This window comes from Danio rerio, chromosome 4, assembly GCF_052040795.2.
Source record: "Danio rerio strain M-AB ecotype USA chromosome 4, GRCz13ab, whole genome shotgun sequence".
Classification (NCBI taxonomy): domain Eukaryota; kingdom Metazoa; phylum Chordata; class Actinopteri; order Cypriniformes; family Danionidae; genus Danio; species Danio rerio.
The window spans coordinates 66685001-66705000 of NC_141024.2; the positions used below are offsets into that span (position 1 = coordinate 66685001).

The 20000-nt window shown below is 41.1% G+C and overlaps 1 protein-coding gene across 2 annotated transcripts in view; it reads left to right on the forward strand.

Moving 5' to 3' along the window:
* LOC137489839 (NLR family CARD domain-containing protein 3-like) overlaps nt 1-20000 on the forward strand; it is a 32247-nt gene that overhangs the window by 5286 nt on the left and 6961 nt on the right. The window contains exons 5-12 of one of the 2 annotated variants that reach the window (XM_087245907.2): nt 4498-4598; nt 5419-5523; nt 6102-6186; nt 6784-6979; nt 7075-8842; nt 10165-10338; nt 10457-10630; nt 12220-12393. In XM_087245907.2, the coding sequence (XP_087102033.1) occupies nt 4555-4598; nt 5419-5523; nt 6102-6186; nt 6784-6979; nt 7075-8842; nt 10165-10338; nt 10457-10630; nt 12220-12393 (2720 nt within the window). In that variant the 5' untranslated portion in view covers nt 4498-4554. Of the gene's footprint in view, nt 1-4485; nt 4599-5418; nt 5524-6101; nt 6187-6783; nt 6980-7074; nt 8843-10164; nt 10339-10456; nt 10631-12219; nt 12394-20000 lie in introns of those variants that run through there. The other variant, NM_001444637.1, reaches the window with a different exon arrangement.

Sequence of the window (20000 nt, forward strand, 5' to 3'; positions counted from 1 at the left end):
TTTGTGTTGTGTTCTGTTGTGTTTGTGTTGTGTTCTGTTGTGTTTGTGTTGTGTTCTGTTGTGTTTGTGTTGTGTTGGTGTTGTGTTCTGTTGTGTTTGTGTTGTGTTTGTGTTGTGTTCTGTTGTGTTTGTCTTGTGTTCTGTTGTGTTTGTGTTGTGTTTGTGTTGTGTTGTGTTCTGTTGTGTTTGTGTTGTGTTCTGTTGTGTTGGTGTTGTGTTCTGTTGTGTTTGTGTTGTGTAGCATGTGGTTTCATGTTTTCATCATGACCACGTGCTTTAGTGCCTTGTTTCGTGTGAGCATGCGGCTCTCTCATTGGCTGCGTCTGTTTGTGTGTGAGCACATGGCTTGTGTTGTGTTTGTGTATCATGTGTTCTGTTGTCTAGCGTCTTCTCCTCCTTGTTATCCTGTTTGCATTTTTACCTGTCCTCCTGTCTGTTCATTGGTTTGTCTTCTCTATTTATTCTCCTAGTGTGCTCTGTCCTGTGCTGGGCCGTTGTTGATTCTCTGATTTTATTTGCTGATGTTTGATGTCTTGTCTACAACAGTCCATTGATGTAATCAAATCCCTGTGTGTCATGCCATGTACCTAGTCTAGTTGAGTGTATATTTAGTGCCATGTTTTCCTGCTCAGGGAGGTTTGAGTTGTCTTATTTTGCTATTTTCCTAAATAAATCCTTTATTTCCCACACTTCCATCCTCTCCTCATCACCTCCAAGCCCAACCCTGACAGAACAGACCAGCCAGAATGAGGACTCAGCGGATTGAAGGCTCCTTCTCCAGACATGTTTCCCAGTTTCTGTATCTGCAGCAATGCAGCTCAGATTTAGAGGAGTTTGCTGAGAAATTCTATAGGACAGCTGAGGGGCTGAATTTCAATGACTGGTTGCTGATGACCCACCTAAAAGAAGAGGATCTCTTGCACCATCACCAGCACCAGCACCCTGACCTGCACTCAGAAGCAGAGGTTGAAGAAGGCCTCCGCTGCAGTGTCGGCTCCAGCCCCAGAGCGCCCTTTAGTGACTGCCCCTGTCCCAAAGCACAGCTCAGCGTCTGCGCCACCCAAGCTCCTAGCCCTGCCGGCTCCACCCAGATGCCTTGCCCTGCCTGCTTTCCACAAGCTTCCAGCCTAGCCGGTTTCCCGAAGTCCTCAAGTTCAGCTGGCCTCCCACAACAGGGCTCAAAATTGCGACCATTTTGGTTGCATATGCGCCCCAAATTTAAGCTATGCGACCTCATAATATATATGTGGGAGCATTCATGCGACTGCATATAATGATTGTAGTGCTCCCTGTTTTTTTGTTTTTTGTTTTTTTCTAAAAATGTGGTAAAATCGCTCTTCCCTGCCGCTATATTGGTTCATATTATTTGTCAATCACTCAAGACTTTCCGCTGTCAGATGACAGGGAGGGAGCTTTTATGACCACAGCAAATGCAAACGGCTGAAGAGTGAAAAGTGCACTGACTCTCGATGCGTTGCATGCACTGCGTGTTCAGCCAACACAATCTCACGGCAGTTCATAACATTTTCATACGTTTCCTCGTGAGATCAGGCTGCAACAGCGCAAATGTCCGCTAAAACACCATCGGCAAATAAGCTCGCATTTACTGAGTTTAAACTGATGCGGGTTATAACAGAGAGCAGTATTGCGCCGGTGGTCATCGGGAGAATCCTGCTCTGCCCCCCTCATATTGACTCGCTTGCTTTCCTGCAAACACAGAAAAATGTAATTCAGCGCGTAACGAGGCCGAGCATTAAAACCACACAAACCCAAACCAAAACTTTTATAAGTGAGACTTTTCTTCCTTTCTTTTGTCGTTCTTTCTTGAGGTGTTTATTATGTTTCTATTTTATTACTGATGACTGCTGTGCAGCTTTCAGCATTGAATTGAATGATTCATTATATTGTTTGTTTTGTAGCAGAAATAGTATTGATTAAATTGACACGCATATAAAAACAATAATATAAAATAAATATTTCTTACTGCAATGCTTCATTTGTGTTTGATGCAAACCATCAATTTATTTTTCATAAAGGAACAGACTTTATATAGCAGATAACTTACATTAAAGCACATTCAAGGCAGCATGATGATGAGAAATATAATCCATTATTAGTATTATTGTCATCATCATCATCATTAATATTTTATAATTATTAGACATTCATTGTGGAATTATTGCACAATATTAAGTCATCACAGCATTAGTTAGATAGTTGTTTCTGGGTTTTGTTAGTCCCAATTGATGTTGTTTTCAAATACAATAAATCCCTTAATATACAATTTGCAGCGGTGCTCATTCATTTTTGGTGGGTGCTCCTAAATTTTTTCTGGTGCTCCTAAATATTTCAGGTTGGGAGCACCGGTGCTACCAAGTAAGAAAGTTAATTTCGAGCCCTGCACAAGTCTCCAGTCTAGCTGGCACCCTACAGGCTTCAGTCTGGCCAGCTCCCTATAGACTCCTCCAGTCTGGCCAGCAGTCCTTGGGCCGCCTGCTTTTCTGTCCCAGGCCCATCCTCCCTGGGTCGTCCCTCCTGCTCCGCCCTATATATAACTTAAAAGCAGCAGATTGTTTTCTTTGTTTTATTATGATCAACATAAAGCTGGAGCCCGATGAGAGTGTGTTCAAAATAGTACAAGCACAACATCAACATTAATCATAAACACCTTACATTTATTAGAAGATTCTAAAGAAGAAAATCACACAAACACACAATGCCTCAGTGATTCACACAACTGTTCCACAGATCACTAATCGATATCAAGGTGTCTCATGCAGCATTTTAGTGGGGTTGCATAGTTTATTTGCTCTGATACCTGGCATCTTTTAGTTTTCACCAGCGCATCAATATCAGGCGTCACATCTTAAGTTGCAGCCAGCTTCAGGAAGTGCTCTGTAACATCCACCATGAATGAAAGCTCCTGCCTACATTCTACCAAATGAAACTCTAACACTGGTTTGTCCTTTCCTTCCATGAACTGTTCAATTTCTTCTCACAAACCAAAGAAACGCCTCAGCACAGCACCTCGGCTTATCTATCTCATGCTGCAACACAAGCTTGTGGCAATGCGTAACTTTTTGATTTAGTGGATAATTCGTATAAATTAGTACAATTTAATTCATACAATTTAGTACGATTTGCTTATTAACCAATGAGGATTGGGTTTAGGGGTGGAGTTGAGTGACACACCTGATTTTTAAAATCGGACATTTTCATACAACTGAACTCGTATGAATCAGTCACTAAACTGACAAAACCTGAAATAGTTACGTTTCCTCGTGAGAATACCGACGTGTTGTACAGCAGGGCATAGATGTGCTCTTTCTCTTTGAGAAGGCTATCAAACTGACGCTGATTCAGGATCAGATGAAATGAACAGTTTGTGATTGCTATTGCGCCATCTACTGGAACAGCAGTTTCTGTTATTGATAAATTGCAGCTCATTGTTATACTTTACAGAATCATTGTAAAATCATTTGTTGACCTGATCCGGCCCGCAGGCCGTACGTTTGACACCCCTGCACTAGACTAAACTCAACATTGGCATTAATGAAGGTAAAGAAAATGATTAATGTGGTCACTGTAGAGTTAGAGAAATGGTAGAACGGTATATTTGATTGAGGAAATATATGCAGGAGAGGAGGAATTTAACTAAATATTAATATAATAATGGACATGAAGAGAAACAGAATATACTTTAGGGATAAAAGTTAATAACGATAGATTAGGACACAAGGTGTATATATACAGTATATATTAATTTATTCATTTTCCTTCTGCTTATTCCCTTATTTATCAGGGGTCGCCACAGTGGAATGAACTGCCAACTATTCTAGCACATGTTTTACACAGTGGATGCCCTTCCAGGTGAAACCTAGTACTGGGAAACACCCACACACACATAGACCTTAAGGTTAAATTAAGTGAAGCTGAGGTCAAAACTGTAATAAAGATACAGACAGAGAGTTTAAGGCAGGAACACTGGGATATAAATGACTCAGGAAGAGTGAGTCATTCAGCACAAAATAAACTTTAAACAGTCAGGAAATCGAAAGTGAAAGCAGATCTTCCATAAACAGGAAGAGTGCGGATGATCCTTAAACTGCGTTTAACCGGTGACGTTTCACCACTAACAGACTACTAACACAGCAAATAACTAATTAAAATAGTAAATAGTTGTCTAAAGTGGACGTTATCATGACAAACACATATCAAATGATTAAATCTGAAATATCTGAGGTGTCAAATCAGGGTAAAACCAACTAATGATAATCAGTGTGTATATATATATATATATATATATATATATATATATATATATATATATATATATATATATACATATATCTGCAGTGAAATGACTGAAAGTCAGTCTGTGCTATCCCTCATCATGTGGTGTGTTTGAGTGCGGTGTTGTTAGTGAAGTGAGCATTGATTGCTATAAAGTGTGCTGTTCTTCATCTCAGTATATTGTCATCTCCAGGTGATGGTCAGCGGCTGATTGTTTGCTGAAAGCTCTGCTAATGTCTGCATTGGTGTTTTAGCTGCAGTATGGCAGAGGAGCGAGTAAAGGACTCTCTCTCAGAGAAACACAGGTATTGACTCTGTTTTTACACCATTATTTCAACACTTTCTCTGAAGAACAAACACCAACAACAATGCACTTATTTGTGTTGCTAATGCCTGATTAAATGGTCAAATGTGGGTACAATTTTCTTTTTATCTGCTTCTTGGTGATGAATGTTGGAGAACTACTGGTTTAAAGCCTGTTGTTTAGAGGCACAACTTGTCATTTGACCGTTTGTCATCAGTTGAAGTGCGAAATTTCTTAGTTTATATGGAGTGAGAGAGACCTTTGCACTCTTGTCTTGATATGTCTGAGAATATTAAAATAAGCCCCTCAGCTGTCAGAACACAGTAAACACAGTAAGTGTATTTCTGCACACACACTATAATCTGCTCTTTCACTCCACTGAACTACATATACAATGCAGAAACTGTTCAGCTCAGGCTGATCTAAAGGGTTAATGCTGACAACTGATGATCAACAGGAAAAATTCTTTCCAAACAGCACCAATCAAGACTGCATGATCAGATGCTGATATTGCTTCATTATAGGAAGTCATTGGGGTAAAAACAGCCACAAACATAACAAAAGGGTGCTACATTTGAACAACACACACAGATTAATACAGATATACATGTTAAACTTAGTGTGTAGCTCAGTGAAGGGAATTTTATTTATTTATTGTCTTTTCTACCTAGAGATCATATTAATGTTTTGTTTTTATGTTTAGGCCAATAATTAGTTTGCCCTTAATTAAACTGAACAAACTCATATTTGCTGATAAACGCTTGTAAAGGAGACTGAAGACTCTCCTGCAGTTTATTCCTCTGGTGTGTATGTGTGTTCAGTGTGAGATCAGGATCATGTGTGTTCAGCTCTGTGTCTCTCAAGAGTGACTGGTCTAAAAATCCTCCACCAGAGTTCAGTGGGGAAACACCATCATCTGCTCAAAGGTATTGTGCGTTTTACATTATTGCTCACACATGGAGTGTTTTGTGTAAAGCATCAATTCAGTAGAGAGAGTCATTCCTGAATAAATCAGTTGTTTAAATGAATCAAATGACTTTAGTGATTCATGAAGACATTTACAGACACCTGGCGTCTTATTCAGAGGATCTTTCAGTCAATATTAATATCAGATTTCTGTCAATTATTTCATTTGTGGAGCATGAAAGACGTTTTGAAGAAGTTTATAACTAAACTGTTGTGTAAATATATCTAAATAAAGGTGAAGCTTTTAAAGGTAAGTGTAGATGTGTTGTTTTGTAGCTAAAAGTGTGTATAATAATGAACTATAAATCAAACTTTCAAAGCTACTTTCTAATAATGACTTTGTGGTTGACAGTGCTTTCTAATGACAGAGACAATTGACTGTGATTTCTCAGCTTAATGTAACAGAAAACTCAAGTGACAAATCTGTCCACTGTCTCCTTATTATGAGCACTACATGTATTATTTTCAGTGTTTGTCAGATATATCTGTCTCTGTTTGCCTGTAAATGTGTAATTACAGTAGTTTTATCTGTTAACAGTGTTGAATATGAGTCAGCAGATTCAGGAGACGAGACTCACAGGAGACACAAGAGCTTCACAGACAATCTCCAGTGGATCTTCCAGGTGGGAAAAAACTCATTTATTATAAACAAATAAAATAAAAACAGTTATTTACAAATATACTGCTTAATTCAAATGTCGAGCAATTCATTTATTAAGGAATAATTGACTTCAGTTCATTGAATTCTTATAAAATTATGCACGACTGTGATACTCGTGGAGTCTCCGTTACACCTCTGTGTGCATTATTTTCTAATAAATGAACAGATTAGTCAATTATTCTGCATATCCCACCAAGTCATTTTGGTTTAATAGATGTACAAATGAGGATGGCTTGACTAAAGGCTGAGCTTGTGCTTTTGGTGAAACTCTAACAGCAGTCCAAATCTAGACTAGTCATCAATACAAAGATTATACAGACTTCACACATGTAGTCATTCTGTTGCTGTAAAATAATGAACATCATTCAGCATTCATAAATGTGCTCAATGCCTGTCTGAATCTACTCCATCTGTAAACAACTGCACACCCTATAAAGCACAGTCCTGTAGTATAATGTTGAGTAATGTATTTTCAATTGTTCAGTAGTTTGTGCATGAACAGCTGTATGCCAATGAGTGTTTTGGTTAAATATTGATCTTCTCTTTTCTTCACTCATAGAATCTTGAGAGCAAAATGATTAGATTTCTGAAGAATCAACTGGAGAAATTTAAGAAAATCTTACAAGAAGAAAACAGACAAGAGTTTGTGAACGAGTTTAATGAGAACAGAAGCATTATCACAGAAGCAGCTCTTGATCTCACACTCTTCTTCCTGAGAGAGATGAAGCAAGATCAAGCTGCTGATACTCTCCAGGGTAAGAGACTCATGGGTATCTGTCAAACTGACACTTACTAATATAGCTGGAAAAGTCAAGACTAAATCTCTCTGTTTCTTTGCTCCTGTGTTTAGGCGAGCTGTTCTTCATTAATCAGCTTAAATGTAGCCTGAAGAAGAAATATCAAAGTGTGTTTGAAGGAATTGCTCAGCAAGGAGACTCCACACTTCTGAATAACATCTACACAGATCTCTATATCACTCAGGGTGCGAGTGAACAGGTCAACACTGAACATGAGATCAGACAGATTGAAGCTGCTTCCAGACGTCATCAGTCACTAGAGATACAGGTTGAATGCAAACATTTGTTTGAAGCAGCTGAACAAGACGAGCAGATCAGAACTGTCCTGACAAAAGGAGTTGCTGGCATCGGGAAATCAGTCTCTGTGCAAAGGTTTGTTCTGGATTGGGCTGAAGGGAAAGAAAATCAAGACATCAGCTTAATATTTCCTCTTCCATTCAGAGAGATGAACTTAAAGGAGAAAGAAAGACAAAGTTTAAAAGACCTCATAACTCAGTTTTTCCCAGAGACTAAAGGACTGAACCTTACAAGAAGCACACGATTCAAAGTCCTGTTCATCCTTGATGGATTGGATGAATGTCGTCTTCCTCTGAACTTTGCTGGTAATGAGACGTGTGGTGATGTATCTTCAGCAGTCTCTCTGGATGTTCTCCTGACGAACCTCATCAAGGGAAATCTGCTTCCTTCTGCTCTCATCTGGATCACCAGCAGACCAGCAGCTGCCAGTAAGATTCCTGCTGACTGTATCGACCGGCTGACAGAGATACGAGGATTCAATGATGCCCAAAAGGAGGAGTACTTCAGAAAGAGACTCACAGATCAGAATCAGGCCAGAGAAATCATTGATCACATTAAACAGTCAAAGAGTCTCTTTATTATGTGCCACATCCCAGTCTTCTGCTGGATTTCAGCCATTGTTCTCCAGAACATACTGAAACTGAAACACAGGGCTCATGCTGAAACACTGCAGGAATCTCCCAAGACTCTGACACAGATGTACACACACTTTCTCCGCTTTCAGATCCAGCAGAGCAGGAGAAAGTATGATGGAGAAAACACAGCAGATGTCTCCTGGGATCCAAACCTCATCCTTTCACTGGGGAAACTGGCCTTCCAGCAGCTGGACAGAAACAATGTGATCTTCTATGAGAGCGATCTGCAAGACTGTGGCATTGACGTCTATAAGGCATCTGTGTACTCAGGCATATGTACCCAGATCTTTAAGAAGGAGACAGGATTTGTTCTTCATACCATGTACTGCTTTCTTCACTTGAGCATTCAGGAGTTCATTGCAGCCCTTTATCAACATCTGTTTCTCGACAATGACAAAACACAAGCAGAAAAAAGCAGAGATGAGATCATGATTGATTTCCTGAAGACTGCAGTTGACAAGGCTCTGGAAAGTGAGAATGGACATCTGGACCTTTACCTTCGCTTCCTTCTTGGTCTGTCACTCCAGTCCAGTCGACAACTCTTACGAGGACTGTTGACACAGCAGGATGACAGAGACCAGAGCAAAGAGGAAATAATTGCCTACATCAAGCAGAAACTTGAAGGGAATCTGTCTCCAGAGAGATCCATCAATCTGTTCTACTGTCTGAATGAACTGAACGACCAAACTCTGCTGAAAGAGATTCAGTCTCACCTCAGTAGAGGAAGTCTGTCATCTGCTCACCTTTCACCTGCCCAGTGGTCTGCTCTGGTCTTTGTGTTGTTGACCTCAGAGGAGGAGCTGGAGGAGTTTAAGCTTCAGAAATTCCAGAGATCAGACGAGTGTCTCATCAGACTATCAGCAGTCATCAAAACCTCCAAAAGAGCTCTGTAAGTCAAAGTGCTTCTTTCATCTAAGAAATATACATTTGCTGATATTAAATAATACTATAAACTCAAGCAGAAGTTTGAAGCATCACTTCATTTCCTCATGCTGTTTCTCTTGTCTAGTCTTGATTTAAGATTGTTTAGATATTTTGGACTGGAAACGAGACGAGATGAAAAGCTTTATTTGCAGTTCAGCTCTATATGACAGATAAAACAACAGATGAAAAATGAATGATCCAGTGAATAAAAACGTCTTTAGTCTTGCAATGCAGAGTAACTCTACCACCGCTGCTTTACTGCTGTTATTAACCCTTTTGCTGGTGGACTTAAAATATTCTGGATCCAGGAGTCAGTTTTGCTAGGCGATCATTATTTTAGAAGGCTCACTCTTAATGTTTCCATGGCACAGCCACAATAGCGCTGTATGACAGATGTAGCCCTTTTACTTAGTTTTGTTTCTATGTTTTAATTAAACCTATTCACACGCTTGCTCATCCTGTCATCAACTACCTGTTATCCCAATTCACTATAACGTGTAAGTGATTGTGATCTATAATGTGAGATGAGCGTCGCGTTTGATTCATTTATAACAGCAGAACACGCAGGATTCAGCACGTAAATTCACCAGTTACTCCACAAATGCTTGCAAGTGAGTGTCTGGTGAACTTAGAGAAGAATAGATTCAACTTTATAGTTACTTACACCCTGTGTATCAGATATGAATAAAACTCATCAGCAATTTATATTTGAATGAATTGTTGGACTTTCTTAGACTTTCTTGTGTGTTTCACAAATTCTAAATGTCTTGTTTTACTAGTGCTTGTGTGTATTTACATGTAAATGTTTATTTAAAACATAAAATAAGCATTAGGCGGTTAAAACGCTGCATAATTGTGATGATAAGACACGTCTTTCAGCTCCACAAACAAAACTGTAAAGTGCCATAGACATCAAACTTGCGGGCCGCACTAACATTAAAATTTTGAATGAAGGCGGGGCCACAAACTATCGTCCCAAGAGTATCAGACCACGGGTTTTTGAACCCTGCTGTAGAAGCAGCGCACGGCTCCCACACTGCCCCCTATTGACGAGCACTCACAACTATAGCTGTCAAACAAAACTACCGGTACTAAAAAAATTTCAGAATTGTATTGTTTTGAGAGCTAATGTATCGCTATGCTTTTATAGTATCGGTATATCATGCTACACTACTGTTAGTACGTACAACCATAAATGTGAAATCTGGTGTCCTTTTCATGAGCAAGCATTGTTAATCAATGAGGTCCCAGATGACCACATCAATATTGTGTTTGTCCTCTACACAGGCTACAGAGCTGTAATCTCACTGTTCAGTGCTTTGAGAGTTTGTCTTCAGCTCTACAATCCTCAAACTGTGTGCTGAGAGAGCTGGACCTGAGTAACAATGACCTGCAGAATTCAGGAGTAAAGAAGATCTCTGATGGACTGAAGAGTCAACACTGTAAATTGGACACACTGAGGTCTGAATTAAAACACCTGATTTACTATTTTATTTGTTTCTTTGTTATTTGTTTTTATTACATCAAATGAATCACTGAACGTCACACTGTTAACATAATCTGTGTTCTTCTTTCTCAGATATGTCATGTGTAAACTCACTGTTCAGTGCTGTGAGAGTTTGTCTTCAGCTCTACAATCCTCAAACTGTGTGCTGAGAGAGCTGGACCTGAGTAACAATGACCTGCAGGATTCAGGAGTGAAGAAGCTCTCTGATGGACTGAAGAGTCAACACTGTAAACTGGAGATACTGAGGTCTGAGTTAGGGCAACTCATTGATTGATTTTGTAGGGTCCACCCAGTTGGCCCCATGCCGGTGTCCACTGGTGGATGAAGGTTCAATGCCTGTTCGGTCTTTCCAGTGCACAATGTTGATTTACCTTAAATTTAACTAATATCTGACGCCAATTTTAGTATGAGGTGGTTTAGAATATTAAAATATTTATCTTTAGTTTTATCTGACTCCAATCATAAAACATTAAGAAGATTATATCAATATGTAATTTAGATAAATGTTTGAACCTTTTGTCTTCACTAGTAACTATTACATCCGTTCATTCGGGTGCTCATGTCGCTCAGAGAAATCGCCTCGGCCGAAGGCGTCCCTCACGGTCACACTGCGGTCAGTCTTGAATATTAAACAGAGGTAATTAACTAATACTTTAGATAGCCGCTTCCAGCGCGCTCGTTCTAAAGTACTTTTGGTTAGTCCTGCTTAGATGTACACTCTTGAGTAAAGACAATCATCATTTCTAATTAGAGGTTAGGGCATTAATATAAATGTACCCGACTACTGGACTCTATAGTAACTTTGGTTTTCACCAAGCCCATGGTTTCCCATATGAACTTAATTTAGAATAATATTACCTTCAAACAAAGGTCGGGTACCCAATCTAGGTTAGTCGTGCAACACCTTGTTGTCCTAGAGGGAAGTTAACGCTCTTTCCACCTGAGTTCTTCACTTGAATCAATATCAAGAGTCAGTCGGATCCCTAAAACACAAATAGTGTGCCCAATGCTCCATCTCAACTGGATTCTAGTCCGTCCACTGACCTGACGCAAGACATGCGGAAACAAGGATACAGCGTAATCTACTTGAACTAATAATTACAGAGTGAGCAAAATATGGTCAAACATTACAATTTATTAGTCAGGGAAATGTATTATGCCAATTCAATCAGTCAATTCATAAATGATCAATACAAAACATCAAATTATCAAAGATAAATCCAAGATGAAAAGATGCATACCTGACTTAAAAAATATACATAACATGGAGCGTAAGCTCCATGTTATGGGCTGATCTGGGTAGGCAGAATCGCCCTGAGCCTTTCTCAAACCTTACCTTAAATAATCCAAGAATCCCCTAAAGGAAGTTGTGTGTGTATAACAAAAGGCATTCACACTTACTGGAAAAGTCACACCCTTCATAGTGGTTGAAAAGATGCCTGAAGTTATATATTTATTGTTTTGATTATGTCTATTTCTGAGAGAATGAGACCATTGTACCAATCGCACTGAGACATTTCAAATGACATCAAACATGATAGATAAAGTCACTTTGATTAATTTAGAACATTTAGACTTTGAAATGACCATATGTGTGAGTTGGGGTGGTTGAAGCCGAGTTTCAGCCGATTCAGATGTAAATGTATGGGGAGCTGGCTTTTCCCGCATTCCCACCTGCTGGGTTGTGGAGTCAATTGTCTCTGTTTTCGGCTCATGTTTGAATTGTCAAAGACATCAGAATATTTGTAATATCTCAATTCTTACAATTTGTTTTATTTTACATCAGATAAGTTACTAAAATTCACAGTGTCAATGTAATCTATCTTTCTTCTCAGATTGGTCATGTGTAATCTCACTGCTCAGTCCTGTGAGAGTTTGTCTTCAGCTCTACAATCCTCAAGCTGTGTGCTGAGAGAGCTGGACCTGAGTATCAATGACCTGCAGGATTCAGGAGTGAAGAAGCTCTCTGATGGACTGAAGAGTCAACACTGTAAACTGGAGATACTGAGGTAAATACTCTTCCACTCAACAGCAACAACAAAAACATAGTTACATATTGGTTTATCAAATATGGGAAGCCCCTTTCCCCACTCAGTGTGTTGGCAGATTATATGGGTGTGATTTAATTCAAATCTATACAAATGTGTGTGTATAGACAAATGTATTTAAAAGCATTACTGAGTAAAATACAAAAATTGTGTAAAATACTTCTTCTAATATACAGAACTGTATGACTGTATTTAAAGATTATTTCAAGAGTTCACACTTAGATACTGTTTGACAACTTGTTAGCAAGTTAGCAGGTTTGGCATGCTGTCCCGGGAGAGAACCCTGAGCTCGGAGATAGTTGAGCCCAGGGCTCCCGCCAGGTCCATAAAGCATGTGAGGGGAGTACGAGGTCAGGTGTTCTCGAGAGCTCCCCTCAGCAAAAGAGGAAAGGAGGAGAAGGGGTGGATGGGGGGTTTCTTCGGAAAACGAAGATAGGGGTGTAGATCTCAGCTAGGTTATTATAGTGAGTTTGGATCGATCTGATTGGCTAGCTAATGAGTGTAGATGAGTGGCCAGCTGCAGTCAATCATATCACGTGCTCCTCTCGAAATTAGTTTGTGAAACTTCATTTCAAGAGTTCACACTTAGATACTGTTTGACAACTTGTTAGCAAGTTAGCAGGTTTGGCATGCTGTCCCGGGAGAGAACCCTGAGCTCGGAGATAGTTGAGCCCAGGGCTCCCGCCAGGTCCATAAAGCATGTGAGGGGAGTACGAGGTCAGGTGTTCTCGAGAGCTCCCCAAATGCATGAGACTCGGGACAGCAGCCGTGTATTCGAAGAAACTCCCCGAAAGGCTTGAAATGCTATATCCGGCTGCTGGATATAGTGGTTGAAAAGAAAGCGAAGGGGGCTCCGATGGGAGCAAGGGTGATACAGGCTCCTGCGGGAACCCGAGCAGAGTAGGCATGGGCTATGAATACTCCTGCTGGAGTAGAGACTTAAGGAAACCCCTGCGGGGGTCAGTTCTGTGGGGTGGACGGGGATCCAGTTGGAGTCAAATGATAAGAAGTTGGAAGTGAGTACTCCGGCTGGATGGGGGGTGACGAGGGGCGGGGGGGGGAGTCAGGGGCTCCAAAGGAGAAATTGCTCGAGGAACACTCCTTGCGGAGATAGAGCTGTGAGGTGACAGCACTATATATAAATATATATGTATATGTGATATATAGATATATATATATATAATGGGGAAAACTAAGGCCTTGGGAGGGCGATTTTACTTGACTCCAGCGGGAGTCTAGCTCTTTTGGGCTCTCCAGCGGGAGATAGAGCTGCAAGTGCCATCTCCAGCTAGGGACGGGAAGGATGGAGGGCGGGTGGAGGCCCCAGCTGAAGGGTGAGTGGCGGTTGGGCGATGACCCCTGCGGGGGTCGAATGCTCGGGAGCAACTCTTGCGAGAGTTAGAGCTTGAGGGTGACAGCACTATATATAAATATATATGTATATGTGGTATATAGATATATATATATATATATAATGGGGAAAACTAAGGCCTTGGGGGGGGCGATTTTACTTGACTCCAGCGGGAGTCTAGCTCTTTTGGGCTCTCCAGCGGGAGATAGAGCTGCAAGTGCCATCTCCAGCTAGGGACGGGAAGGATGGAGGGCGGGTGGAGGCCCCAGCTGAAGGGTGAGTGGCGGTTGGGCGATGACCCCTGCGGGGGTCGAATGCTCGGGAGCAACTCTTGTGAGAGTTAGAGCTTGAGGGTGACAGCACTATATATAAATATATATTTATATGCGTGGGTGCATATAGATATATAGATATATAAATAAATTTAAAAAATAAAAGATAAATGTGAAAAATAAATAAGAATAAAGAAAAATAATGGTCTAGGGCCAGGGAGGGTCAGTGACGTGACTCGTGCTCGTGTCACAGCTCGGGGTTGGGTGAGCTATTTTGGTCAACTCCAGTAGGAGTCAGGAGAGATGAGGGGGAGATGGAGACGCCTACTGGAGGGTGACGGGCATAATAGGTGCTCTGGGAGTGTTCCTGCGGGAACAGAGCATGAGGGTGGCAGCACTACATATAAATTAATATTTATATGCGTGGGTGCATATGAATATGAATTTATATAAATAAAATCAAACAGAGAGAATAAATAAATAAGGCTATATTATATAGCATTATAAGAAATGATATATAATATATAAAAAGCTAGGGCTGGGGCAAGGCTAATATGATTCCTGCAGGAATCGAAGCTCTGTGTAACATTGTACGGGGTTCGGAGCCTTGGGGCGGGGTCCTACAGAAGTCCTAAAAATGGGGTGGGGGCAGTGGAGACTTCTGTGGCAGCGGCCTGGGGGGGCGGGGTGACAAGGGGGGGGGTGGGGGGGGGTGGGGCTTGGGCAGGAGGAACTTCAACTTGTAGTTAGGGGAGTGACTAGGGAGAGAAAGTTGAGTGCAACTCAAGCTATAAGAAGGAAAGGCAGTTAGGAGGCTGGGTCATGCCCGCGCCCTTGCGTGGTTGGGTAGCTCTTCCACTCCTAGGGAGCTGGCATAGCCGGGTCTTGTCATATCCCTGGATTATGCCTGTGCCCTTGGCCGCTGAAATTAGCGTGTCTGCTGGTAAGGGTCCTCAGAGCTTCCTTGAGATGGCTGTGGCTCAGCTTAAATGTAAGAATTAAAGGCGTCAGAAGACCGCCTTCCAAGTGTTTGTATGTGTTGTTAAGATAGCCCTTGTGTGCAGCTGTGGTGGCATTGTGAATTAGCAATAGGATCTAAAAAGGAGCCGTATGCGAGTTTGTGCAATTTTTTTTTTTTTTTAATTCCCCTTAATAACTCTTGATAGAGTTGTCTTGGATGTGTTTGTGGAGGTATGAGGTGTATAGTCTGAATGCAAGCGGGGAAGTGTTGAGTGGGGAATGGGATATTGGATGAGCTGGGCAGTGAGGAACTATTGATATGTTCTGGGGTTACATATGGATCTTGATCCAATTTGTATGCAGTGGTTATGGGATATCATCTCAAAAGGAGGGATGGCTCTGCTTCCGGTACCAGTTTCTGGAAATAAGCAAGAAAGAGAGTTAGCAATTCTTATGCAACTAGGAACATGATACAGCCGTTATAATGAATCGTTTTTGGTTAAAGTCCAAATGCAGCGATGGTGAAGCCGCTTTAAGCATAATGATAACGCCCTTATTAGAGCAGTGACCAGCGGCTTCGTTGTAACGGTGCTGTGTAAAGAGGATATACTGGGGATGAATTGGATCGCTTATAAATGAATGGGTAGCTATTCCAGCGCTAAGGAAGTAAAACATGAAGCGGACCCCGCGTTTTTAGCGCCGCTCGGAGACGCGCTGCGTCTCGCCGTGTGTTTGGAATTCTTGACATGTTCAGTCGGGGTGCGTGCTCCGGCGCAGCCGTCAGCCATTAATATCCAGCTGTTGTCCGCAGTGCCCAGCCTCACTTTAGAGCAATTGTATTCTACGGCGCCGCGGAGCGCTATTGTACATTTAAATAGTTTCATTAAATAAATATTAATTATGTGTGTCTGGTTTGTATTGGCCTACCATCCCTTGACATGAGCGCGCGCGTCGCAGCGCCATGCGGCGCCTCCGTTGCGCTCCTCCTTTCAGGCCGGGACTGTTACGGCCGAGAATGGATAGATACTGCATCTACTACAGGGACCGGTGCTGCGAGTTGAAGGAGGCGAGTGACGGAAAGCCATCCCTTCGGGATACTGCGCGTGAGTTTTTAGTGTCCTAGGTTGGACAGCAGTTTGAGCTTATCGTGAACTTGGTTTTCAAGGATAAAAGAGAGCTAATTCAAGTCGATTAAATTAGATTAAGAAGCTTGTAAATTATTATTTTTATTTCAATTGATGCTTAAGAATTCTAGACGGGCTTGGCCGGACGTTCATCCGCGATGGGGATGCCAATATTAGAAACCTGTCACGAGGTTTTGGCTCGAAGATATTATGGGGGAGATATAAGGAAATTATCTAAAAGATAAACTACGTGCAAACGCCGTGGTTATTGGTGAGAATCCAGCGAATGCTTAAAAGCGTGGATGAATGGGCTCAGGCCCGGTGCTACGGGGGGCGAAGGGAGGCATTGCCCCCTCAGAAGAATTTGAGCCCCTCAGTTTTCATAAAGGATTATTCACTCTAAAAATTATTTCAGTATTTCATTAACACTCCCGTCATCCCGACCTTCAGACACGTTTAAATATTTTATAATATGAAATGGCAATTAAATTGTGAAATTGTGAGCTCCTATTCCAGAGATGTGGTCCCCGCATCAGGTCAGGTGCGTCCGTATAAACGTGCACACTGCGATGAAGGGGCACTCAACTCACGCAGGAAAAACTGGACTAGTGAATGACATGAGGCTATGGCAGCCTAAGTAAATACATGTTTTGGTTAACTAAATCTTTAAACACAATTCTCTAAAGATCTAAAGAGAAACGCAAAATAATATTGCCGTTAAATTAATTTAGGCAAAAACGCGACAATCTGCTCTGTACATTAGTTTTTAGTTATGTAGCTTATTAAAATGTTTAGTTCACTATAATCCCATAGTAGTCTACACTATAGGCTTAATTATTGTTTAAATGTATTATTTTCTTTATTATCAATATTAATAAAATTGACGAAGCACATTTTGACATGCTAAAGCGCACTTTACAGTTGTGTAAAGAAACATCCCATTATTTAGCAGCAGTTAAGACACAATAAAATGCCTTTACGTTTAAGTGATCGGTCTGCAAGTCGAGTTACTGTGCTATAGATTAAATCAGTGCGCAAGTGGATTTGCAGATCATCCTCTCACTTTTACTGTGAGTAGGCTAAATGATAATTTATAAAATATTTAAGGCTATACTGCTATTTGCTCATGCAAAATTAAACCCCAGAAAACATTGTAGGCTTGTATATGAGGCGTGATAACTCGGTTATGCGGATTTCACAATTAGTTATTGCCGGTTAAACGAATCTGACCGTGGATTAGCTTGCATGGGCATCTACCCAAAACTTCAACGTTTATGGCCTATTATTGAAATAAAATGAAGAAAATAAGGTGAATAAAATATGATTAAAATCACTGTTGACGCTGAAGCTATCTGCGTTAATAGAAGGTATTGCGTAACCTTCGATAACTAAATAATTAGCCAAACTGCAAAATATTAATACTAAAGTAGGCTATATTAATATTTAATTGCTTTAGGTCAGTAACTCAGGCAGTAATGCAAAGTAATAATAAATGTGAATAAGGCCTTAATGAAAGGATATATCCTGGCGCCGGGCCTGTATGGGCTACTTCTGCGTCCGCATATTAAACGGACTGCTTAATAGAATTAAAATCTCCGATTAATGCCGAAATTCGGAGGAGATGCCCGAATCAGGTTTTAATTTAAAACAAGGAAATGTTGACTTGCAAGCCAATTTGCCGCCGTCTAGATTCATCAGAGAGATTGCTTGTTTAATGCTGTGATGATTTAAAGCGTCATGTTATGCGGAATGATGCTATTAAAACTGAAAAAGGGTGGAATATATGAGGTGATTAAAGAGCCGTAATTAGACGTTTTTTAGAAACGTTCTAATGCTCTTTCCAGTAGGGTTGATGAATGTGCTAAACTGGGATCGAGAAAAAGGGACCGATCGTGAATTGTTGATCTCTTTCTCGGATAAAAGCTCTTTGATTTCTGGTTCAGCGTTGGTGGAGAGCTAGTGAGGTTGTATGGAAAGGGAGCGCCGAGATACCGGGCTGGGATCCGTTTAACAGACCTGAAATGAGAAATACAGAAAAATTAGATTAGGGTGCAAACATAGATCAATAAAAGATTAAACATATAGGCAGAACTCGACAAGTAATTTCAGTTTCCATGAGACTATCGCCGTCGTAGTTGCAAGTGTGTAGAAGTGAAAGGAGGGAAGGCGGGGATATAGCGAGGTAGGATGGATAATTCTTAGTGCTGGGTTAATGTAGGAGATTTGGAAGAATAGATAAGAGGTCAGGATCGCTGAAAGAGGCAGGCTGGAGTTGTACTGGATTGGTGAGCTGCAATCTGGAAGGGTGAGGTGGAAATCCAGGAGTTGCGTTGATGTCCGGATATAGTCTTATTCATGTTTATTTAAATAGTAAAGACTGCAGGATGTCCGATTCCGAGATTGCTTTAATGCTTTCCTTACTGTCCCGGAAGATTTTGCAGGGATATTGTCTGTTTGGGATAGGGGTGTAGCAGGAGCGCGTAGTTGTTATGTCGTAGGGGGGCGGAGTCGGTGAAGACGTGGATTCGTAAGGTCTTTCTGGGTTTAATGCAGCGGCTTGTAATCATGGTTGCGGCGTCTAGGAGATTGGAAGAATTTAATAACAGTCGTTTGTTGGATGTGAGAGACGCATGATGATGCTGGAGAAAGTACGTGGCGGAGATTGAGATTGTGTTGTGTTCTGGCTGGAGTGGATAGGCCTTCGACCTCTTGTTGGAGCCTCGGTCTCGAGCCGACTTCGCGGCTGAGCTGGGTGTTGTTGAGGCGGGGCTGGTGTTTCGGGGAGCGCGGAGCTTTCCTTCTTGTCTGTAGCTGCGTTGTTGCTCTTGAGATCTCAGACGTCCACTGTTGTTGTCGTTTTTGTAGATGCTGACGATGATGGAAATGGTGGTGTGGTATTGTAGTTGAAAATAGTAGGAGGTCAGTTTGTCCTTGAGTAGCTTTCGGAGGAGCTAGAGAGGACCTGTCGTCAGCTTCTTCGGAAAACGAAGATAGGGGTGTAGATCTCAGCTAGGTTATTATAGTGAGTTTGGATCGATCTGATTGGCTAGCTAATGAGTGTAGATGAGTGGCCAGCTGCAGTCAATCATATCACGTGCTCCTCTCGAAATTAGTTTGTGAAACTTCATTTAGATGAATAGTCTGTAAATTCTGTACTCATATTTTGTTTATATTTGCGTTAGTTTATTGGAAAGTTATATTTAAGAGTGTGTCAGATGTTCTGGCAATCCTGTCTAAATAAATACAAAACAGAGATAAGGACAAAGTTAACCCTGTGGGGTCTGTAAGGTTTTGGGCCCTGGTGAGGTTTTGACCTGCTCTGATGTTTGTACAGTTTGCAGTTTTCCTGAAAACATATAAAAGTCTCATCTTAATTGTCAGTCTTATTATCTAAACTGAAGAAGTGTCTTGGCCTTGTTAATATTTGAATTCAACAAAGGTGGATTGACTACAGCTCTAGTGACTCTCAGACAGGAGACAAAGACACCAAGAGATTGAGTTTGTGTGTGTTTACTTTTTTTACAATATTGTCCACAATATAATCTAAAGATGATTTAAATGGAAATAATGGAAATCAGCTCATTTTCAATTACACTTTATACTTCAAGATTTCCTTTTGAGGTCAAATGTGTCTTATTCCTCACAGCAGACTTTACAGCTTCATGTGATGTCTTATGAACTATTGCTCTGTACACTTCTACAGATGATGTCGAGTCCTTATCAGCAAACACACTCAACATGCTCTATATCAGGGCTCGATCAAGAAGGAGAGCTGATCAGGATGTGTGTGTTCATCACTGCTGTTGACATGAGCAGAAACAGCAGTCAGCATCTTCACAACACAAAGAGATGTGTGATTGT